The 25664-nt window shown below is 43.8% G+C and overlaps 2 protein-coding genes across 3 annotated transcripts in view; both read right to left on the bottom strand.

Moving 5' to 3' along the window:
* LOC124045515 (syntenin-1-like) overlaps positions 1-14366 on the bottom strand; it is a 34847-nt gene extending 20481 nt beyond the window's left edge. Inside the window, exons 1-2 of one of the 2 annotated variants that reach the window (XM_046364857.1) lie at positions 14200-14366; positions 5520-5571 (exon numbers count right to left, since the gene is read on the bottom strand). In XM_046364857.1, coding sequence (XP_046220813.1) covers positions 5520-5570 — 51 coding nt within the window. In that variant the 5' untranslated portion in view covers position 5571; positions 14200-14366. Of the gene's footprint in view, positions 1-5519; positions 5572-13607; positions 13658-14199 lie in introns of those variants that run through there. The other variant, XM_046364856.1, reaches the window with a different exon arrangement.
* Positions 14367-15712: 1346 nt separating this feature from the next.
* Positions 15713-25547, bottom strand: LOC124045517 (peptidyl-prolyl cis-trans isomerase FKBP1A-like). The gene is made up of 5 exons (XM_046364860.1): positions 25261-25547; positions 24957-25004; positions 18297-18409; positions 17259-17403; positions 15713-17114 (listed from the first exon to the last, which is right to left on the bottom strand). Exons 1-4 carry the CDS (start codon positions 25295-25297, stop codon positions 17275-17277), a joined length of 327 nt encoding a protein of 108 aa, XP_046220816.1. The 5' UTR covers positions 25298-25547; the 3' UTR covers positions 15713-17114; positions 17259-17274.
* Between the last annotated feature and the right edge of the window lie 117 nt (positions 25548-25664).

The following is a 25664-nucleotide window of genomic DNA, read 5'->3' on the forward strand; positions in this document are numbered from 1 at the left end:
CCCAACACTGAAACTCAATGCAACTCTGAGTATGATGGTAACCCTAACCCCCCCTCGATAAAGAACAACATTAAGCTTGCACATGCCAATAAGAACAGACACCTCATTTTATACAGAGTAACAGACACTAGAACACCTGCAGCCTAGACAGAGTAACGGACACTAGAACACCTGGAGCCTAGACAGAGTAACAGACACTAGAACACCTGCAGCCTAGACAGAGTAACAGACACTAGAACACCTGGAGCCTAGACAGTAACAGACACTAGAACACCTGCAGCCTAGACAGAGTAACAGACACTAGAACACCTGGAGCCTAGACAGTAACAGACACTAGAACACCTGGAGCCTAGACAGAGTAACAGACACTAGAACACCTGCAGCCTAGACAGAGTAACAGACACTAGAACACCTGGAGCCTAGACAGTAACAGACACTAGAACACCTGGAGCCTAGACAGTAACAGACACTAGAACACCTGCAGCCTAGACAGAGTAACAGACACTAGAACACCTGCAGCCTAGACAGAGTAACAGACACTAGAACACCTGGAGCCTAGACAGTAACAGACACTAGAACACCTGCAGCCTAGACAGAGTAACAGACACTAGAACACCTGGAGCCTAGACAGTAACAGACACTAGAACACCTGGAGCCTAGACAGAGTAACAGACACTAGAACACCTGCAGCCTAGACAGAGTAACAGACACTAGAACACCTGGAGCCTAGACAAAGTAACAGACACTAGAACACCTGCAGCCTAGACAGAGTAACAGACACTAGAACACCTGCAGCCTAGACAGAGTAACGGACACTAGAACACCTGGAGCCTAGACAGAGTAACAGACACTAGAACACCTGCAGCCTAGACAGAGTAACAGACACTAGAACACCTGGAGCCTAGACAGTAACAGACACTAGAACACCTGCAGCCTAGACAGAGTAACAGACACTAGAACACCTGGAGCCTAGACAGTAACAGACACTAGAACACCTGGAGCCTAGACAGAGTAACAGACACTAGAACACCTGCAGCCTAGACAGAGTAACAGACACTAGAACACCTGGAGCCTAGACAGTAACAGACACTAGAACACCTGGAGCCTAGACAGTAACAGACACTAGAACACCTGCAGCCTAGACAGAGTAACAGACACTAGAACACCTGCAGCCTAGACAGAGTAACAGACACTAGAACACCTGGAGCCTAGACAGTAACAGACACTAGAACACCTGCAGCCTAGACAGAGTAACAGACACTAGAACACCTGGAGCCTAGACAGTAACAGACACTAGAACACCTGGAGCCTAGACAGAGTAACAGACACTAGAACACCTGCAGCCTAGACAGAGTAACAGACACTAGAACACCTGGAGCCTAGACAAAGTAACAGACACTAGAACACCTGCAGCCTAGACAGAGTAACAGACACTAGAACACCTGCAGCCTAGACAGAGTAACAGACACTAGAACACCTGCAGCCTAGACAGTAACAGACACTAGAACACCTGGAGCCTAGACAGTAACAGACACTAGAACACCTGGAGCCTAGATAGTAACAGACACTAGAACACCTGGAGCCTAGACAGTAACAGACACTAGAACACCTGCAGCCTAGACAGTAACAGACACTAGAACACCTGGAGCCTAGACAGAGTAACAGACACTAGAACACCTGCAGCCTAGACAGAGTAACAGACACTAGAACACCTGCAGCCTAGACAGTAACAGACACTAGAACACCTGCAGCCTAGACAGAGTAACAGACACCAGAACACCTGCAGCCTAGACAGTAACAGACACTAGAACACCTGCAGCCTAGACAGTAACTGGCACTAGAACACCTGCAGCCTAGACAGAGTAACAGACACTAGAACACCTGCAGCCTAGACAGAGTAACAGACACCAGAACACCTGCAGCCTAGACAGAGTAACAGACACTAGAACACCTGCAGCCTAGACAGAGTAACAGACACTAGAACACCTGCAGCCTAGACAGAGTAACAGACACTAGAACACCTGGAGCCTAGACAGTAACAGACACTAGAACACCTGCAGCCTAGACAGAGTAACAGACACTAGAACACCTGGAGCCTAGACAGTAACAGACACTAGAACACCTGGAGCCTAGACAGAGTAACAGACACTAGAACACCTGCAGCCTAGACAGAGTAACAGACACTAGAACACCTGGAGCCTAGACAGTAACAGACACTAGAACACCTGGAGCCTAGACAGTAACAGACACTAGAACACCTGCAGCCTAGACAGAGTAACAGACACTAGAACACCTGCAGCCTAGACAGAGTAACAGACACTAGAACACCTGGAGCCTAGACAGTAACAGACACTAGAACACCTGCAGCCTAGACAGAGTAACAGACACTAGAACACCTGGAGCCTAGACAGTAACAGACACTAGAACACCTGGAGCCTAGACAGAGTAACAGACACTAGAACACCTGGAGCCTAGACAAAGTAACAGACACTAGAACACCTGCAGCCTAGACAGAGTAACAGACACTAGAACACCTGCAGCCTAGACAGAGTAACAGACACTAGAACACCTGCAGCCTAGACAGAGTAACAGAAACTAGAACACCTGGAGCCTAGACAGAGTAACAGACACTAAAACACCTGCAGCCTAGACAGAGTAACAGACACTAGAACACCTGGAGCCTAGACAGTAACTGGCACTAGAACACCTGCAGCCTAGACAGAGTAACAGACACCAGAACACCTGGAGCCTAGACAGTAACTGGCACTAGAACACCTGCAGCCTAGACAGTAACTGGCACTAGAACACCTGCAGCCTAGACAGAGTAACAGACACCAGAACACCTGGAGCCTAGACAGAGTAACAGACACTAGAACACCTGGAGCCTAGACAGAGTAACAGACACTAGAACACCTGCAGCCTAGACAGAGTAACAGACACTAGAACACCTGCAGCCTAGACAGATTAACAGACACTAGAACACCTGCAGCCTAGACAGAGTAACAGACACTAGAACACCTGCAGCCTAGACAGAGTAACAGACACTAGAACACCTGGAGCCTAGACAGTAACAGACACTAGAACACCTGCAGCCTAGACAGAGTAACAGACACTAGAACACCTGGAGCCTAGACAGTAACAGACACTAGAACACCTGGAGCCTAGACAGAGTAACAGACACTAGAACACCTGCAGCCTAGACAGAGTAACAGACACTAGAACACCTGGAGCCTAGACAGTAACAGACACTAGAACACCTGGAGCCTAGACAGTAACAGACACTAGAACACCTGCAGCCTAGACAGAGTAACAGACACTAGAACACCTGCAGCCTAGACAGAGTAACAGACACTAGAACACCTGGAGCCTAGACAGTAACAGACACTAGAACACAGCCAGAGTGACAGCCTAGACAGAGTAACAGACACTAGAACACCTGGAGCCTAGACAGTAACAGACACTAGAACACCTGGAGCCTAGACAGTAACAGACACTAGAACACCTGGAGCCTAGACAGTAACAGACACTAGAACACCTGGAGCCTAGATAGTAACAGACACTAGAACACCTGGAGCCTAGACAGTAACAGACACTAGAACACCTGCAGCCTAGACAGTAACAGACACTAGAACACCTGCAGCCTAGACAGAGTAACAGACACTAGAACACCTGCAGCCTAGACAAAGTAACAGACACTAGAACACCTGCAGCCTAGACAGAGTAACAGACACTAGAACACCTGCAGCCTAGACAGAGTAACAGACACTAGAACACCTGCAGCCTAGACAGTAACAGACACTAGAACACCTGGAGCCTAGACAGTAACAGACACTAGAACACCTGGAGCCTAGACAGTAACAGACACTAGAACACCTGGAGCCTAGACAGTAACAGACACTAGAACACCTGCAGCCTAGACAGTAACAGACACTAGAACACCTGCAGCCTAGACAGAGTAACAGACACTAGAACACCTGCAGCCTAGACAGAGTAACAGACACTAGAACACCTGCAGCCTAGACAGAGTAACAGACACTAGAACACCTGCAGCCTAGACAGTAACAGACACTAGAACACCTGGAGCCTAGACAGTAACAGACACTAGAACACCTGGAGCCTAGATAGTAACAGACACTAGAACACCTGGAGCCTAGACAGTAACAGACACTAGAACACCTGCAGCCTAGACAGTAACAGACACTAGAACACCTGCAGCCTAGACAGAGTAACAGACACTAGAACACCTGGAGCCTAGACAGAGTAACAGACACTAGAACACCTGCAGCCTAGACAGTAACAGACACTAGAACACCTGCAGCCTAGACAGTAACTGGCACTAGAACACCTGCAGCCTAGACAGAGTAACAGACACTAGAACACCTGCAGCATAGACAGATTAACAGACACCAGAACACCTGCAGCCTAGACAGAGTAACAGACACTAGAACACCTGCAGCCTAGACAGAGTAACAGAAACTAGAACACCTGGAGCCTAGACAGAGTAACAGACACTAAAACACCTGCAGCCTAGACAGAGTAACAGACACTAGAACACCTGGAGCCTAGACAGTAACAGACACTAGAACACCTGCAGCCTAGACAGAGTAACAGACACTAGAACACCTGGAGCCTAGACAGTAACAGACACTAGAACACCTGGAGCCTAGACAGAGTAACAGACACTAGAACACCTGCAGCCTAGACAGAGTAACAGACACTAGAACACCTGGAGCCTAGACAAAGTAACAGACACTAGAACACCTGCAGCCTAGACAGAGTAACAGACACTAGAACACCTGGAGCCTAGACAGTAACAGACACTAGAACACCTGGAGCCTAGACAGTAACAGACACTAGAACACCTGGAGCCTAGACAGAGTAACAGACACCAGAACACCTGCAGCCTAGACAGAGTAACAGACACTAGAACACCTGCAGCCTAGACAGATTAACAGACACTAGAACACCTGCAGCCTAGACAGAGTAACAGAAACTAGAACACCTGGAGCCTAGACAGAGTAACAGACACTAGAACACCTGGAGCCTAGACAGTAACAGACACTAAAACACCTGCAGCCTAGACAGTAACTGGCACTAGAACACCTGCAGCCTAGACAGATTAACAGACACTAGAACACTGACATTTGGAAAATAAAATGTCACTAAACATGACATTCTAGTCATTTAGCAGACGGTCTTATCCGGAGCAACTTACAGGAGCAATTAGGGTTAAGAGCCTTGCTTAAGGGCACAGACAGATTTTTCACTCAAGTCGGCTCGGGGATTCTAACCAGCAACCTTTTGGTTTCTGGCCCAACGCTCTTAACCGCTAGGCTACCTACCTGCTGCCGAGAGAAAATATAATGGACACTAGAACACTTTGGCTGAAGCTTTGTATTTTTCTTCCTCTAACAAAGAAAAATGTCGATTTTCATTTGGTTTTAGCCACCCGGGAGGAGGTCAGAGTAGCCTACTTTTAAAAAAGTCCAGTATTCTGTCCGATACTGGGTTTTCCTTACCTTCATGACCTTGTCCACCTTAAGATCCTCGAGTGATGGATACAGCGACATTCTGTGGGAAGAACACAAAGGAAACTGTCAATGTTGGCATGAGAAGAGTAAATACCACAAAACAAATGAGAGAGAATCTCACCCATAAACTGCTAACCTTTGATGGCAGATCACTAGCTGAGAATAATGTGGCAGAAGACAGGATCGGGGGGGCTCTGGACCACACAGAGAGAGGGTTGGAGAACAGAGCGGTCCGTCTGTCTGTCCATAGACCCGTGCCCATACACAGCTCTAAGAGTGGCACACATGGCATGGAGACTCCCAGGCCATAAAGCTCATCATGAGATTCCTGTTTTTCAATTGAGGCTTAAGTTTTTCTCCACTAATCCACCATGATCCATTTCTGCACTTCCAGACCCCTTCCCATAAATCACTCATCCTTTTCTTATTGTGAGACGGTAAAGAGAGAGAGAAGGGTAGCTAACGGCAACAAAGATGTGATGTAAGCTGAAAAGTGGGTGTGGTCAGAACACCCTATAAAAGACCTAACTAACAAGCAAACAAGTCAGAGATACCCTTCTTGTCCACATACTGTAGGCTGGGCGATTTCTAGAACAAACAGTGTAGGCTAGAAACTGACTGTAGTAAGTTAAGGTGGTTTTGATAAGAAAAATGTGATAAAGAAGAATGTTCCTACCCTTAAAAATGCCGAAAGCTCATATTTAATGTTATAACCTTTTTTTTTTTTAAATGGCGTCATCTGACTACTGCGTGCCTCCATCTTGATAACGTGTCATCGATGACATCACTTGAATGGTTCGTCTGACAAGCAGCCCAGATTAGATTGCATGTTTGTAGCCTCATTGATCAATTTTCAGAATTTTTGTATTGTCAAAATTTAAAACAAAGTGCCTTTATAGAAGGCTATCCTGTTAATTAAGAGACTAGCCAGGTAACATGGTATGATCGATAAATTGACAAAAAATATATACACACACACACCGTGCAAGGTGGGCTAGCTAGCCAACTAGTCCGAAACCACAGCAAGCTCAGCTACCATTGATATTTTGCTAGGTTGCCTAGCGACATTGGCAGCATCATTTGGTAACCGAAGAAGGCTATTCCTAGAATTTGTTCATAACTGACTAGCCTAGTTAAATAAAAGGTTAAAAAAATAATCTAAAGACTCACAACTAGCTGCAATTGATTTAATAAAAGTGGACACTGTTAGCAACACTACATGTCTGGAGCGAACTCTTGCAGAACAGACACCTAGCTATCTAGAAGGAGGCTCCCGGTAATTCTATGCTAGCTACCGGCAGTGTTATTGTGGACATCATGCATTCAGCTAGCTTGCTAATGTTGACTAACAGTTGATATGATGCCCCTGTCGATGTGAAAAACCACTAATGTAGCCTACAGCTGAATGAGCTCAAAAACGTTTGCAAGTGGTTTATTTTATAATATTTTTTACCCCTTTTTTTGTGATAGCCAAGTGGTAGTTACTGTCTTGTCCTATCGATGCAATTCCCGTACGGACTCGGGAGAGGCGAAGGTTGAGAGCCATGCGTCCTCTGAAACACGACCCCACCAAGATGCACTGCTTCTTGACACACTGCTAGCTTAACCCGGAAGCCAGCCACACCAGTGTGTCGGAGGAAACACTGTACAGCTGGCGACCAAAATCAGCGTGCCTGCACCCAGCCTGCCACAAGTAGTCGCTAGAGCGCGATGGGACAAGGACATCCCGGCCAGCCAAACCCGGACGACGCTGGGCCAATTCTGCGCCGCCTCATGCGTCTCCTGGTTGCAGCCGGCTGCGACACAGCCTGAGATCAAACACGGGTCTGTAGTGACGCCGGGTCTGTAGTGTGGAAACGTCTTTCTATCCTGAGCTAGGCGCTGAGGCCACATCTTTCTATCCTGAGCTAGGCGCTGAGGCCACATCTTTCTATCCTGAGCTAGGCGCTGAGGCCACATCTTTCTATCCTGAGCTAGGCGCTGAGGCCACATCTTTCTATCCTGAGCTAGGCGCTGAGGCCACATCTTTCTATCCTGAGCTAGGCGCTGAGGCCACATCTTTCTATCCTGAGCTAGGCGCTGAGGCCACATCTTTCTATCCTGAGCTAGGTGCTCGAAATAAAATATTTTTATGTTCTAAAAGCATTATCATAACATCAAGATTACCGAACCTCGACGTGTAAAACAATGTAGGTTGATTTGAGCATTTCAGTTTGTAACAGTCAAAACATACAACAGGCAGAATGTGTCATTGTTCACACACTGCAATCCCCCAGGGCACGTCATCAGTTAAAAACATGTTATGTAAGCCTCTACCTGCAGCCCGTTTGTAATGCTGCCTTGTCCCCAGTCACTGAACGAGCAACACAGCAACATACATCTCAAGGAGCCGGGCTTTTGATCTCCGGATGTCTACTATCAAGAAGAAAACATTGACGTCATAAAGATTTTGTCAAGGAACATAAAATAGTTTCTATTAACTAAAAACAAGAAAGTACATTACATCTATTAACACTGAAACCTATTGAGGAAGCTTGTGGTGGTTTCTACCTGGTACAAGGCCTTCAGAAAGTATTCACAACCCCTAGACTTTTTCCACATTTTGTTATGTTACATCTTGAATTTAAAATGGATTAAGTTAAGATTTTTTTGGGGGGGGGGGTCACTGGCCTACCCACAATACCCCATAATGTCAAAAATACAATTATATATGAAATGTCTTGAGTCAATAAGTATTCAGCCCCTTTCTTATGGCGAGCATAAAATGTTTTTATTTTTTATAATAATAATAATAATATAATAATAATAATAATATTAATAGTATTATTATTTTTTATTGTTTAACAAGTCATTGCATGGACTGTGTGCAATATTGGTGTTTAACGTGATTTCTGAACGACTACCTCTGTACCCCACACATACAGATAATCGTAAGGTCCCTCAACTGAGCAGTGGTTTTCAAACACAGATTCAACCAGGAAGACTAGGAAGGTTTTCCAATGCCACACAAAGAAGGGCACCTATTGGTAGATGGATATTTTTTTCAAAGTTGACATTGAATAGCTCTTTGAGCATGAAGTTATTCATTACACGTTGGATGGTCTATCAATACACCCAGTCAGTACAAAAATACAGGCATCCTTCATAACTCAGTTGCCGGAAAGGAAGGAAATATCACCGTGAGGGATTTCACCATGAGGCCAATGGTGACTTTAAAACAGTTATAGTTTAATGGCTGTGATAGGAAAAACATCAACATTGTAGTTACTCCACAAATTACAATACTAACATACAGTTGAAGTCGGAAGTTTTCATACACCTTAGACAAATACATTTAAACTCAGTTTCACAATACCTGACAGTTAATCCTAATAAAATTCCCTGTCTTCAGTCAGTTAGGTTCACCACTTTATTTTAAGAATGTGACATTTCAATAATAGGAGAGAATAATAATTTATTTAATATTTTATGTCTTTCATCACATTCCCAGTGGGTCAGAAGTTTACATACACTCAATTAGTATTTGGTAGCATTGCCTTTAAATTGCTTACCTTGGGTCAAACGTTTCAGGTAGCCTTCCACAAGCTTCCCACAATAAGTTAGGTGAATTTTGGCCCATTCCTCCTGACAGAGCTGGTGTTACTGAATCAGGTTTGTAGGATCCTTGCTCGTTCTGAACACAAATGTTCTATAGGATTCAGGTCAGCGCTTTGTGGTGGACACTCCAATAGCTTGACTTTGTTGTCCTTAAGCCATTTTGCCACAAATTTGTAAGTATGCTTGGGGTCATTGTCCATTTCGAAAACCCCATTTCCGACCAAGCTTTCACTTCCTGACTGATGTCTTGAGATGTTGCTTCAATATATCCACATAAGTTTCCTTCCTGCTGATGCCATCTATTTTGTGAAGTGCACCAGTCCCACCTGCAGCAAAGCACCCCCACAACATGATGCTGCCACCCACGTGCTTCACGGTTGGGATGGTCTTCTTTGGCTTGCAAGCCTTCCCCTTTTTCCTCCAAACATAACGATGGTCATTATGTCTAAACAGTTCTATTTTTTGTTTCATCAGACCAGAGGACATTTCTCCAAAAAGTATGATCTTTGTCACTATGTGCAGTTGCAAACCGTAGTTTGGCTATTTTATGGCGGTTTTGGAGCAGTGCCTTCTTCCTTGCTGAGCGGCCTTTCAGGTTGTTGATAGAGGACTGGTTTGACTGTGAATATAGATACTTTTGTACCGGTTTCCTCCAGCATCTTTACAAGGTCCTGTGCTGTTGTTCTGGAATTGAGTTTCACTTTTCGCACCAACGTACGTTCATCTCTAGGAGACAGAACGCGTCTCCTTCCTGAGCAGTATGACGGCTGTGTGGTCCCATGGTGTTTATACTTGTTCATCTGTACAAACAATAGTGCGCGTGGTACCTTCAGGCGTTTGGATATTGCTCCAAAGACGAACCAGACTTGTGGAGGTCTATAAAAAAATCTGGAGTCTTGGCTGATTTCTTTTGATTTTCTAATGATGTCAAGCAAAGAGGCACTGAGTTTGAAGATAGGCCTTGAAATATATCCACAGGTACACCTCCAATTGACTCAAATGATATCAATTAGCCTATCAGAAGCTTCTAAAGTCATGACATCATTTTCTGGAACGTCCCAAGCTGTTTAAAGGCACAGTCAACTTAGTGTATGTAAACTTCTGACCCACTGGAATTGTGATACAGTGAGTTATAAGTGAAATAATCAGTCTAAACAATTGTTGGAAAAATGACTTGTGTCATGCACCAAGTAGAAGTCCTAACCGACTTACCAAAACTATAGTTTGTTAACAAGACATTTGTGGAGTGGTTGAAAAACGTGTTTTAATGACTCCAACCTAAGGGTATGTAAACTTCCAACTTCAACTGTAATTGACAGAGTTAAAAGTAGAAAGCCTGTACATAATAAAAATATTTAAAAACATGCATCCTGTTTGCAACAAGGCACTAAAATAATACTGCAAAAAAATGTTACAAAGCAATTTCCTTTTGTCCTGAATACAAAGTGTCCAATACAACACATTTCTGAGTACCACTCTCCATATTTTCAAGCATAGTGGTGGCTGCATCATGTTATGGGTATGTTTGTCATCGTTAAGTACGGGGGAGTTTTTCCAAGAATAAAAAATAAATGGAATGGAGCTAAGCACAGGCAAAATTCAAGAGGAAAATCTGGTTCAGTCTACTTTCCACCAGAGACTGGGAGATGAGGTCACCTTTCAGCAGGACAATAACCTAAAACACAAGGCCAAATCTACACCGGAGTTGTTTACCAAGAAGACAGTGAATGTTCCTGCATGGCCAATTTACTGCTTTGATTTGAAAATCTACGGCAAGACCTGAAAATGGTCAACCAACTTGACAGAGCTTGAAGACTTTTTTTAATCATAAATGGGCAAAGGTGTGGAAAGCTCTTAAGAGACTTAGCCAGAAAGACTCACAGCTCTAATCGCTGCCAAAAGTGCTTCTACAAAATATTGACTCAGGGGTGTGAATAATTATGTAAATTAGATATTTATGTCATTTCATTTTCAATACATTTGCAAAAATGTTTTAACTTTGTCATTATGTGGTATTGTGTGTAGAGAAAAGTATATTTAAACAATTTTGATTTCAGGCTGTAACACAATAAAATGTGGAATAAGTCAAGGGGTATGAATACTTTCTGAAGGCAATGTACAGTATGTACTGGGGCTGATATGGTCTGTGTTTTGGTACTGAGCCTTCGCTCTCAAAGCTGGTAAACAAATACACACAAGTTATCATGGAAAACTAGCATAATCACAGGACTGAGGGTGGAGCAAGACGAATGGATCTAGGCCTAATGGAATAGCAAGAGACAAACAGGATGAGAGAGCAGTTTCCCTTTTACTGGAAGAGATAGGCCTACAGCCAGAGTTAATAAGAAACTAAAAGCTCACAACCACTAGAAAGAGAAAGAGGGAGGGAGGGAGGGAGGGAGGGAGGGAGGGAGGGAGGGAGGGAGGGAGGGAGGGAGGGAGGGAGGGAGGGAGGGAGGGAGGGAGGGAGGGAGGGAGGGAGGGAGGGGGGAATGAGAGAGAGAGGGGGGGAATGAGAGAGAGAGAGAGAGAGAGAGAGAGGGAGGGAATGAGAGAGGGAGGGAATGAGAGAGGGAGGGAATGAGGGAGGGAATGACAGAGGGAGGGAATGACAAGGGGAGGGAATGACAAGGGGAGGGAATGACAGAGTGCATCACATGACAGAGTACACACTTCCAGTAGAGTAAATAGAGATCAGCTGTACTATAGGGTGTGGCAGGTGAAACTATCCCAGAGTCTACAGTAGACACCTACCATGCCGAGGAGTAAGAGCCCAGTCACTTATGAATGACTAATCATCATCATCCTCAACTACTCAAACATACAAGCCTTGCCTTTAAGGACCAGGCCTTTGGCTATGGTGTCCTTCTGATCAAATTGTTGCCGTAGGCCTTTGCGTACATTCGTTAAGATGTCACCTGAGCCATACGGGTCATTCCAGGAAGAAGAGAAGACATGAACTGGTCTGGTCGCATTTCCGGTACGACATCAGAATCACTGTGAAAGACGGTTTGTTTATAAGTTGGTGTCTCCAGTGTGTTGTTGAGAATGGTGTTGAAAAGGAAAAGTACAAGAGAGATGTTCATGTCACATGCTGTTCCTCTTTATATTATACACTGTGGCATCCCACTTTGTGAACAAATCACAAGATAAGCCATGAACAGGAAACAGGAACTTAGACGTAGTCAAAGATACACTGCTACCATGTCGACCACAGTCCGTGTCAAATGTCCAAGTTCTCTCCCACACACACACACACACACACACACACGAAATGAAAACAACTACACAAGACACAGCGAACTTCGAGAACAAACAAAAAACTCCTACACGTGTATACACCCTATCCCACAACATTGATGCAAATGTTACTCACTCCTACACGTGTAGCACTGTCAAACCGCACACCATGAAAATAGCCAAATCCTTGTTCCTCTACAAGAACAACATACAAGACAACACACAATTGTGAAAAGACATAACCCTACTAACACATTCCTTCTAACAGGTGGTTGACACTACTACAAAGTTTAAAAAACAAGTGATAAAAATAAAGCACATCATGTGAACATTTAGCACAATCACTGAGCCAAGCTAAACATGCCCAACAATCACATTACCAAAGGCAAGAATACTGTACACTACACATCCAATTCACAGACCAGAGAGAGAGAGAGAGAGACACTCCATTATGTCTCTGAACACCAAATGAAAACATGGGAAGTGCCTTGAAATGTGCCCCCCACACCAACCGGCCAGAGAAGGGGGGGTAGAGACTATGACAATGATCACAAGGTCCACTATTACAACTATTCAGAATGTTCTTCTGTGCAGTCCTACAGTACTGAAGTTAGCTTCATCCCTCAACTAGGCCATTTAAAATGACCATTTGTAGTAACAATTTTGACTTTTAATTTATTTTACAGATGGCTTACCCATTTGCAACATTAAAAGTTACTTATTTTTTATTAGATATAAAATGGTCATTTAAAATGGCTATTTCGCAGGACGAAGCTACACTGAACTAAAGCCTTGACATCCATATTCATTCATCTGTTTCAGTGCTGTCTGAGCTGATCAGTGACTAGACTGACCTAGGTCACTATACGCTTCTAAATCAGAATGGTTGATATTCTCCCAAAACATTAACCTAGATGTCTGGTTAAATAAAGTTTCAATAAAAAATACAATTAAAACGTTCCATACAGCTCATTCTTAATAAGACATCACACATTTTGCTAAGACGCTCTACAGCTGGCTAATTGTTTGGGTGGGAGGGAGGGTTGCTCTACAGTAACTTACACATCTCTCTTGTGTGACAGACATTTGTGTAGCATGAGTCAAGAAATCACATGATGTCATGAGTCAGAGGTTTCAAAAACATTGAGATTTACTTAACATTTGTAAACAAATATAGTTTAAACATTAGTTAGGTATGTAGCTGAATATGTAGTTTGCTAGCCAGTTAACTGTACTCACCTGGCCAGGCTAATAGCCTCACTGTGACACCACATGGAAGGCACAGTGCATCTGCTATAGCTAACTTGGCTAGTTAGCTAGATATATGCTAGCTACAGATTTATCAACAAAGTAACAAGCAGTTATGGCTAAACGATGAGATACATAGGTTAACTGGTTACCTCGTTAAACTGGTTACCTCGTTAAACTGGTTAATTGGTTACCTAGTTTAACTGGTTACCTAGGTTAATTGGTTTAACTGGTTACCTAGGTTAATTGGTTTAACTGGTTACCTAGGTTAATTGGTTTAACTGGTTACCTAGTTTAACTGGTTACCTAGGTTACCTGGTTTAACTGGTTACCTAGGTTAATTTGTTTAACTGGTTACCTAGGTTAACTGGTTACCTAGTTAGCTAAATGTATCAAGACAAGATGTTACTCTTTTCTTTATTCCTCCCATCTCTGCTAACACGTCGCTGGTGAATAACTTTACTCACTTATGTTCAATCACCACCTTTGTTTTGATACATTTGCTAGCAAGCTAACAGTATTTAGCTAACCGGGAGAGCTACGCGAGCTACCGGGAAATGTTGTTGGACATATGTAAACTCACCTTAAAAGTTTTTGATGGTGAATGTCTCAGGAGGGGGGAAGAAAAAACCTCCGACTTTTAGTTACTATAACTCCTTTTTCTGCTTCGTACTTGGGACGAAAGCACCGCTGTTGAGAAGTGATATTCTGAGTCACCGCTAATGTCCTGGTCGAGAAAACCCAAGTCAATCAGAGGCGGTGACACAACCAGTGACCGCCCATCAGCTGTTGCCGTCTCAGGGCAGACAGACATAATGCAGACAGACATAATGCAGACAGACATGATGCATACATAATGCAGACATACATAATACATACATACATAATGCAGACATACATAATGCAGACAGACATAATGCAGACAGACATAATGCATACATAATGCAGACAGACATAATACATACATAATGCAGACAGACATAATGCATACATACATAATGCATGCAGCTATGCATGCAGCTATGGTCAGGAATATCTAATTTTAAAGATTTTTCGCAAGTACTTGAAATTGTGCGATATGAGGTGGTTAAAGACAATCTGTGAATTTTGTTAGTTCAGTAACTGTTCATCAGTGGAAAATGGGGCATAGTGCTGCTACTACTACTACTGAGGAGCAACTTTACCACGCTTCTACGTCTTGCTGTGGGGGATGGCTCATATATATTCTAATCTCTATGAATATGAACGATGATCCATAAAACCCTATTCCAATCCCGAGATACCACTTCGGTTTCTATAGCAAAGCAGACACTCATTAAACACCTTGATACTTAAAAGGTGCCACTACACCTATAATATCTCAGCATGTCTCCCCTATGTTGAAGCGAGGTGAAATTGCAACAGCACTAAGTGGCTGTATATTAAAAACACATCTCCCCCTCACCCGCAACATGGCAGAGACACGGGCTTGGCGCCTCGTATCATGTGGATATATATGCAACAAAAAGTTAAAACATTCTCCTTCTGCTACCATTTATGTAAGCCGTATAGACATACAGTTTGATTCATACTTTAGATAAGTTCCATTTGAAATGAATGTACAGTACTTCTGGTGTACCCAACATTCAAAACACTCGGTGCGATCGAGGCGTGAGCCTTTTAGTTTCGGTTTTGGTTCACCGGTTTCAAACAGCTGTAAAAACAAAAATGTTTTGCTATTGAAAAATACATTTCACAGGGATTTAGATGGTACAAGGATCCCCTACACGATTACTCACTGCTTGTTTTCGAGCGAACAGTGTATTATTTTAGCAACCACGAAAAGAGCCATTTCCACTAGATAACACAGGCACAAAGTTCATGCAGCTTCGACCGCTCCGGGAGGAGAAAGCAACAGGCGAATATCACAGCCAATCACAACACTGGCGGGTAAATAATACTGCGAAACGCTATCGTTCTACTATTACTACAGATATAATATGTACATATTCTAAAATTACAACGCAACATTTCAACAAAAAAAACATTTAATAACCCCAACCTCATTAATGCCAGATATCCCGGTAATTTAAGAAAAAAATGGACTTTCCACAAAGCAGGTAGAGAGCACTTTATTGCAACTGCAAAAAAACATTTATTGGTTGTGCCTGCCTATGTAACTCAGCACACAAATACACAGTACATAGGACTGCATTTGTGCCATGCGCCTAGACAGCTGTAACATCAAGAGCAATGATGGCCAGCATCTGAACATGTTCTATATGCATTAGATTTAACTCTATTTCAACAGACTTTTAAATGTGATACAAAACATGGATGTCTCCGTCACCTGACTACCACAACACAGCATTTTTATTTAGGCAGCGTGGTGTCAGTCTAATGACGCTGACCAAAAAACATTTACCAGTCAATTACAGGTAAAAGTAGAAGTCATTCTTAGTTATCAAGTCAAATTGTATTGGTCACATACACATATTTTAGAAAGATGGCATCTGAAAAATATATAATGTCAAGTTGTGAAACAAAATAAGGTGGTGGAGGTCACAATTGAATCGATTCCTCAACCCCCTTTTCAAAATCATCACTAATTAACATCCAATTAATGTGCGTATACAATATGGTTCCCATCACTGTTATTAACACATGTATGGCTTTCAACAGGGTTAAAGATTTGACTTGGAAAGAAACATAAGCAACAACAACAACAAAAAGATTAAAATGCAAAGCTTTGAAACGTACAGATCAGGATATCATTATGTAGGACATGCAGAACCGGCTAGTTGGTTGCTCGTATGTCTCGTAATGAGAGACACGCAATATGATACAACAATTCTCTTCTGTACTGGTTTCTCTGTGCAGAATGCTCACGAGCGCCTAATAAAGTGAATCAAAATGAAAGAAAACATCACTATTTAGTCTGGGTAAATACAACATATCAAAACAATGTTCCTGTTTTATACCATTAAGACATCCCATGACTCAATATTTTACTACACTTATGCCTCTCAACATTACACTAAGACCTACAACTCTATAAAAAAAATCAATTCATATTTGTTCTGCTTTCAGCTGGGAGAGGTATGGATGCAAAGATGTACTTTTCATATTCTCTTAGTTTTGTTCCTCGGGTAGGCTTCACGTCAAGCACCAGCCCTCTATGTTGCTAATAGGTTCTCTTGAAAAGAGATGAATGTCGCTGCTAATATTTCATTGGTATTTTGCATTACTCATATAACCATGCACAACCAATAATTTCACAAAACAAAGTAAAGCACAATTTAAAAATTCAGGATTAAAAACATCAAGGTTTGTAAGGTTTTAAGGTTATGGCCCATAGGTTTTTAAAGAAAAACAAAATAACCGAGTCATTGATAACGCAGATTTTGTATATATGGATAAAATAATGACCAAAGTGGTGGAATTATAGACTCAGGTCTCTTATAGAATCAAGTACAGACTTTCTTAGCCTTTCTACATGTTTCCTAGGTAGAAAGCAGCCTGCAAAGACAGAGGAGGAAGAGGAGAAAGGGATTAGATTGAATCCATAGACTTGTAGATGCATTTGTGCTATTATTATTTAAACTACGGATAATAACAACAAACAAAAACACACTTAGAAAATCATCAAAAAAAAGTACTTACAAAAAAAAAAAAATCTTCATTCAAGGCTCAGTAGCTCAACATCAAAGATGAGGGTGGCGTTGGGCGGAATGATCCCCGGGTGGCCCTTTGCTCCGTAGGCAAAGTCAGGCGAGCAGGTCAGCTTGGCTCTCTGACCGACACTCATCTGCAAGGAAGTGAGGAGGTCATAGGTCAAGCACTGAGATAAGCAGATGAGAAGAACCTCTATGCTTTATTTCAGAAAGAAGCATTTACTTTATGATACTGTTGACAACTTTTTTTTGTTCAAATTGTGTTCATTTATGCGGCACTTTTTGGTTGTACATAAAGCAGCAATTGACCCCAGACCAGACGCTTAGTGTGTGTTTGTGTAATTGGGGGAGCGGTTTGTCATGCTGTAAGTGTGGAGCCTCTGATGAAAACGCCGAGGGCTCTTGTGGAGAACTGCCATTGGCTGGGAGAATGTCTAGCCAACACAACAAAGACTAATATGGGCACGTCTCTTCACAGCATCTGTCGCCCTTGATAAGAATATTATGTAATCAACCTCCTGGCAAAAGCCCAGCGAACTGCTTTGAAGTACAACACAATGCCTCAGTCTCTCTCTCCTGTTGCACACATTTCCCTTTCAATCTGCTGCAGCTACACATCACAGAGCTGTACAACAAACAGACCGGACGGTGTGTACTGCCCTAGTAACAGTGAAACTAATGTAAAGGTTTATGTAAAAACTTCAAACCGTCTTGTACAGCCCACACAAAGCATGTCATATGTTCAGAGAAATACTATGTATGAAGGTCATTATGTTCCTACTGATAGAGACGGTGGTACCTGGAACAGTTCAATTCATTGACTAAAATAAATGTTTTTGCTCTGGATAATCTTGACCCGAGGGCTCATGCACAGCAAAGAAATACACCGATGGGACATTCTGTGCTTTGGCAAAAATGGCAACCTCTCCGTTACAAGGACGTGGTAATTTCATTGTAAAACCCTTCTCCTGTTCTTCCTAGAAGTAGGGGCAGACAGACACCAGAAATGTCTGCACAGTACACCTACCTGCACGACTCCCTCTTCCCAGCCACGGATCACTTCCTGTTTTCCTATTTTAAACCTGAAGGGCTTGTCCCTGTCACGGGAGGAGTCAAACTTGCGTCCATCCGTCAGAGAGCCTGAGAAGGAGGAAATGAGAGGCAGAGAGGATTTATTTTGACAATCCGTAACAGAGATGGTGGCATGTCTTGTTACGTTTCAACGCAATCATTTCAGAACTGGACTGGGGGGTGCTATTCCTGTACTAAAACCCAAACTAACTTGAGTTCCAGCAGGCAGACGAACACTTAAGGTGAAAGACGTACATCCTGTGGCTCTTGTCGGTCTACTTCCATATCTACTGTTATGCAACACAACAAGGGACAAAACCGACAGTTAACGAAGCATTAACAATATATCTTCTGAGCTAGTGTAAAACTATATCCCTGAATGCAAATGAAGGGATTCCACCGATAGCAGAAATAGGCCCTGCAGCTGTCTCTGGGGGTGGGCAGCAAAGTGACAGGAAAATGTGGCCATAACTGGGCGTCTGCACTCGGCAATCCATCCCGAGGAGGCGTTCATTGTGTACTGTTGTTGTTACCACCAATCAGGCCAGGAGGGGGCTAATCTCTGGTGTGCACTGCTGTCGGGCACATCAGGGGGCAAGATATAGATAGTAGTAATCCCAGAGGTGGCGGGGTTGGGTGGCTAGATTTTTTTAAATTTTCTCTCTTTCCCTCTCTCTGCGTTGGCCAATATAATGATCTATTAGGGATGGAATTTATAATGTAAAAACTTTTTCAGTTGTAATTTCTTTGACGTCGAACGTTATCGTTGTTGACAGTCTCAAAAATATCCCGTCAGGGAGCAGATTTATGCAAATAGGAGACTGACTTATCATTACGTGGGGGCAGAGGAGTGTAATCATTGATGCCAATGGAAGCCAGGATTCCCCCAAATATTTGACCAATAAAAAAAGAAAAACAGTATAAAATAATTTAATCTTTCATCTCTCTTGTGTTTTCATACTTTCCCTTAAAATTGGCAAATGGCTGAATCTGGAGAAATCATCAGAGCGAGGGAAACAGCGCCCCCTCTGTCTCAGTATGTGTAGCGCATGTATCTGATGCTGTCTGGAACCAAAAGAGTATCACATGTTGCCGCCACAGCATTTGATTGATTGATGCCAGCAAGCATTTCACCTCCGTTAATAAATTTTAAAAAGCTGAGCTCAACTGTCGGTTGTCCAGCCACATGCAAAATGTCCCCCAAAAGGAGGCCAGTTTGGATTTACACCAATCAAATCGCATCCAAAGCAAAAGGTTGTCAGAAAAACGTTGTCGTTGTCCTGCCGTAGCTAGCTTGCTAAATAAGCCCTTTCCTGGGTCCTGGAGCGGCAGGGGAGCCTAGTGGTTAGAGCGTTGGACTAGTAACCGGAAGGTTGCAAGTTCAAACCCCTGAGCTGACAAGATACAAATCTGTCGTTCTGCCCCTGAACAGGCAGTTAACTTCTGTTCCTAGGCCGTTATTGAATATGTTCTTAACTGACTTGGCAAGGTAAATAAATAAATGGATGGAGATTTGGACTCAATGATGGTGATTCTGATCTAACCATAAATTCATATATTGAGCCACGGGCCTGAGATGATTGAAATGCAATATGTAGTCTCACGTTAACTAGCTAGTTAATTTAGCCCATGCAAGGAAGTTAGGCTAGCAAGCATTTTAGCCAGGTAGCCTATGACAACAAAAACTCAGACACAGCCATATATGAAAGAGAGGAGAATGACGTCGTCGTTCAACTAGTCTACAAGTAACGCGAGTCAAAAAATGTTTTAACTTGCACGCACACACACACGCACACGCACGCACGCACACGCAGAAATTAAAACAAGAGGCTCCCACGCTGAGGTCTGTCCAACGCTGGTCAGACCAAGCTGACTCTACACTCCAAGACTGCTTCCATCATTTACATTTACATTTAAGTCATTTAGCAGACGCTCTTATCCAGAGCGACTTACAAATTGGTGCATTCACCTTATGACATCCAGTGGGACAGTCACTTAACAATAGTGCATCTAAAACTTAGGGGGGGTGGGGTGAGAGGGATTACTTATCCTATCCTAGGTATTCCTTAAAGAGGTGGGGTTTCAGGTGTCTCCGGAAGGTGGTGATTGACTCCGCTGTCCTGGCGTCGTGAGGGAGTTTGTTCCACCATTGGGGGGCCAGGGCAGCGAACAGTTTTGACTGGGCTGAGCGGGAGCTGTACTTCCTCAGTGGTAGGGAGGCGAGCAGGCCAGAGGTGGATGAACGCAGTGCCCTTGTTTGGGTGTAGGGCCTGATCAGAGCCTGGAGGTACTGAGGTGCCGTTCCCCTCACAGCTCCGTAGGCAAGCACCATGGTCTTGTAGCGGATGCGAGCTTCAACTGGAAGCCAGTGGAGAGAACGGAGGAGCGGGGTGACGTGAGAGAACTTGGGAAGGTTGAACACCAGACGGGCTGCGGCGTTCTGGATGAGTTGAAGGGTTTAATGGCACAGGCAGGGAGCCCAGCCAACAGCGAGTTGCAGTAATCCAGACGGGAGATGACAAGTGCCTGGATTAGGACCTGCGCCGCTTCCTGTGTGAGGCAGGGTCGTACTCTGCGGATGTTGTAGAGCATGAACCTACAGGAACGGGCCACCGCCTTGATGTTAGTTGAGAACGACAGGGTGTTGTCCAGGATCACGCCAAGGTTCTTGGCGCTCTGGGAGGAGGACACAATGGAGTTGTCAACCGTGATGGCGAGATCATGGAACGGGCAGTCCTTCCCCGGGAGGAAGAGCAGCTCCGTCTTGCCGAGGTTCAGCTTGAGGTGGTGATCCGTCATCCACACTGATATGTCTGCCAGACATGCAGAGATGCGATTCGCCACCTGGCCATCACGTGGACTGGGACATGTTTCGTATTGCGTCAGATGGGAATATTGACGAATACGCTGATTCGGTGTGCGAGTTCATTAGAACGTGCGTCGAAGATGTCGTTCCCATAGCAACGATAAAAACATTCCCTAACCAGAAACCGTGGATTGATGGCAGCATTCGCGTGAAACTGAAAGCGCGAACCACTGCTTTTAATCAGGGCAAGGTGTCTGGCAACATGACTGAATACAAACAGTGCAGCTATTCCCTCCGTAAGGCTTAAGCGTCAGTACAGAGACAAAGTGGAATCTTAATTCAATGGCTCAGACACAAGAGGCATGTGGCAGGGTCTACAGTCAATCACGGACTACAAGATGAAATCCAGCCCAGTCACGGACCAGGATGTCTTGCTCCCAGGCAGACTAAATAACTTTTTTGCCCGCTTTGAGGACAATACAGTGCCACTGACACGGCCTGCAACGGAAACATGCGGTCTCTCCTTCACTGCAGCCGAGGTGAGTAAGACATTTAAACGTGTTAACCCTCGCAAGGCTGCAGGCCCAGACGGCATCCCCAGCCGCGCCCTCAGAGCATGCGCAGACCAGCTGGCCGGTGTGTTTACGGACATATTCAATCAATCCCTATACCAGTCTGCTGTTCCCACATGCTTCAAGAGGGCCACCATTGTTCCTGTTCCCAAGAAAACTAAGGTAACTGAGCTAAACGACTACCGCGCCGTAGCACTCACTTCCGTCATCATGAAGTGCTTTGAGAGACTAGTCAAGGACCATATCACCTCCACCCTACCTGACACCCTAGACCCACTCCAATTTGCTTACCGCCCAAATAGGTCCACAGACGATGCAATCTCAACCACACTGCACACTGCCCTAACCCACCTGGACAAGAGAAATACCTATGTGAGAATGCTGTTCATCGACTACAGCTCGGCATTCAACACCATAGTACCCTCCAAGCTTGTCATCAAGCTCGAGACCCTGGGTCTCGACCCCGCCCTGTGCAACTGGGTACTGGACTTCCTGACGGGCCGCCCCCAGGTGGTGAGGGTAGGCAACAACATCTCCTCCCCGCTGATCCTCAACACGGGGGCCCCACAAGGGTGCGTTCTGAGCCCTCTCCTGTACTCCCTGTTCACCCACGACTGCGTGGCCACGCACGCCTCCAACTCAATCATCAAGTTTGCGGACGACACAACAGTGGTAGGCTTGATTACCAACAACGACGAGACGGCCTACAGGGAGGAGGTGAGGGCCTTCGGAGTGTGGTGTCAGGAAAATAACCTCACACTCAACGTCAACAAAACTAAGGAGATGATTGTGGACTTCAGGAAACAGCAGAGGGAACACCCCCTATCCACATCGATGGAACAGTAGTGGAGAGGGTAGCTAGTTTTAAGTTCCTCGGCATACACATCACAGACAAACTGAATTGGTCCACTCACACTGACAGTGTCGTGAAGAAGGCGCAGCAGCGCCTATTCAACCTCAGGAGGCTGAAGAAATTCGGCTTGTCACCAAAAGCACTCACAAACTTCTACAGATGCACAATCGAGAGCATCCTGGCGGGCTGTATCACCGCCTGGTACGGCAACTGCTCCGCCCTCAACCGTAAGGCTCTCCAGAGGGTAGTGAGGACTGCACAACGCATCACCGGGGGCAAACTACCTGCCCTCCAGGACACCTACACCACCCGTTGTTACAGGAAGGCCATAAAGATCATCAAGGACATCAACCACCCGAACCACTGCCTGTTCACCCCGCTATCATCCAGAAGGCGAGGTCAGTACAGGTGCATCAAAGCTGGGACCGAGAGACTGAAAAACAGCTTCTATCTCAAGGCCATCAGACTGTTAAACAGCCACCACTAACACTGAGTGGCTGCTGCCAACACACTGTCATTGACACTGACCCAACTCCAGCCATAATAATGGGAATTGATGGGAAATGATGTAAATATATCACTAGCCACTTTAAACAATGCTACCTTATATAATGTTACTTACCCTACATTATTAATCTCATATGCATATGTATATACTGTACTCTACATCATCGACTGCATCCTTATGTAACACATGTATCACTAGCCACTTTAACTATGCCACTTTGTTTACTTTGTCTACACACTCATCTCATATGTATATACTGTACTCGATACCATCTACTGTATGCTGCTCTGTACCATCACTCATTCATATATCCTTATGTACATGTTCCTTATCCCCTTACACTGTGTATAAGACAGTAGTTTTGGAATTGTTAGTTAGATTACTTGTTGGTTATCACTGCATTGTCGGAACTAGAAGCACAAGCATTTCGCTACACTCGCATTAACATCTGCTAACCATGTGTATGTGACAAATAAAATTTGATTTGATTTGATTTGCACGCACGCACACACACACACAGCGCGAAAGAGAGAGAAAGCTGTACCATGGACAGTCACATGATAAATTAGCAACATTGATTGGACTAAATTGTCTTTCGTATCTTTCCGTTTGTTTTCACTGTATTATAGCCTAGTTGATTTGACGACGTTTTCATGTTGAAGTGTAAATGGTTGTTGAGTAAACTGTAAAAAACATTCACTTGATGGACCATGCTGTAGGTCATTTAACTATTTGTTACATGCAATATTTGTTTTTGTGGACACCGGGACATGTGTTGCTTTCTGGTATTGTGATGAAACAAGTATATGCCTAGTCTACTTTATTCCGCCACTGTGACTGTTGTCTTTTTTGTTGTCTCGGCCATATTGCATATCAGAGTGGTGTATGAACTAAGGGCTGTAGAGCAAACAACACAATTATCACAGGTTGTAAATATGGCTTTTTTTTTGGCTTGGCTTCCCCAGTGATTTAACTCAAGCACCAGCTATTGCATGGGGGTACAGTTCACACATGAATAACAGGAAAATATCATTTTCTGGCAGGAAATCAAAAAGTGTGGGGGGGAGGGAACAACTGTTGCTATAGCAAAGGTAGTTAAACATGTAGAATCTTGCCAGTGCTGTAAATATGTTGTGTATGCATGAATCCGAGTATAATAGAAGTTACATGATAATACAATAGAAGTGTTAGGACTACAATAGCAGCTATCCTACAACTAGATAGCTGACAATTGAATAGTCTAAATCATATGGAGAAAATTCTAAAATATAACACCCCCTGCAACTATTACAATAACACACTAACTCATTAGTAAACAATTACAACGAAGGGGGGGGGTCCATAAAAAGACATCAGACAGCAATACTCAGTTCTATCCGACGTCACCAATCCCCTCAACTTCAACAAAGGCAGGGTATCAGACTGCGTTTAAATCCCTCGCTGTCTCTTCTGTCTCGACCTCGGATTGAACCCTGCAGCTGCCGACGTCTGAACCCTCAACACAGACACCTACCTGCATATTACCCTACTGTAATCACCTATGAAGTGTCCGGTGGCTACATTGTAACAAAGTAGTCTTGACTTCGCACGCGATGTTACAATGTTGCTCAATTTATACAACGTAGTAATAACCGCATTCCAATACGAAGAAGCCACCTGCCTCCCTTGTACTGAAAGACGTACGCAACACACTGTTGGGTGGCCAGAGCTAAAGATGTATTTGCAATTGCATCCAAATTAAATTCCCCTGAATGAAAATATTACTATTGAAACAAAAAAAATGCACTCAATCGCCAAGGTTGTGGCCTGAGATTTAAGGGAATTTGCATTGGTGATTGCATTCAAACAGACACTGGAAATGAATCTCCCAAACTCACCAACATAATGCACCACGCACGTCTGTCCTTTTTTAGGGAAGGTCCTTCCTGTGGGAGAAAAAGCCATAGATAAACAGGATAACTGGCATGAAAAGACGACGAGACGCTGAAACAGGATAACGGGCATGAAAAGACGACGAGACGCTGAAACAGGTTAACCGCATGAGAAGACGACGAGACGCTGAAACAGGATAACCGCATGAGAAGACTAAGAGAAGCTGCATTTTTTTGTATGGAAATTAAAATGAATGAACGGAAATCCATCAGAAATCTTGAGCTAAAGATATGCATAAACATATTTTACCATCGCCCGGGGTTATTGTCTCAATTTCTACTCCCATTTCCTTCGTTAATATCCCTCCACCCTACCAAGAGACTATCTTCCTTCAATCTGCTATTTCAGCGGCTGTTGTCGTCTGTCTCCGTGCAGCGGCGTCTACCACGTGATGTGAATGTAGCGGTTAAACCGGAGGAAAAAAAAGTGGGAGTGTTCGTCACATTTTGAGCGCGATTTTTTTATAGTTTATTCTGTTAATAAATAATAATAATGTAATAACAATGCACGCACCATTAAACGATCGCGTGGTGTTTTTTCTTCTTCTGTTGGATGTACCTTCCCCATTTATTTATTTTAATATATTTGATCTGTAATGAAGCATCAGCATCCCAGACTAGAGTAGAATTTAGGCCTACTGTATACTAGGTTAA

The sequence above is a fragment of the Oncorhynchus gorbuscha genome, linkage group LG10, assembly GCF_021184085.1.
Source record: "Oncorhynchus gorbuscha isolate QuinsamMale2020 ecotype Even-year linkage group LG10, OgorEven_v1.0, whole genome shotgun sequence".
Lineage (NCBI taxonomy): Eukaryota > Metazoa > Chordata > Actinopteri > Salmoniformes > Salmonidae > Oncorhynchus > Oncorhynchus gorbuscha.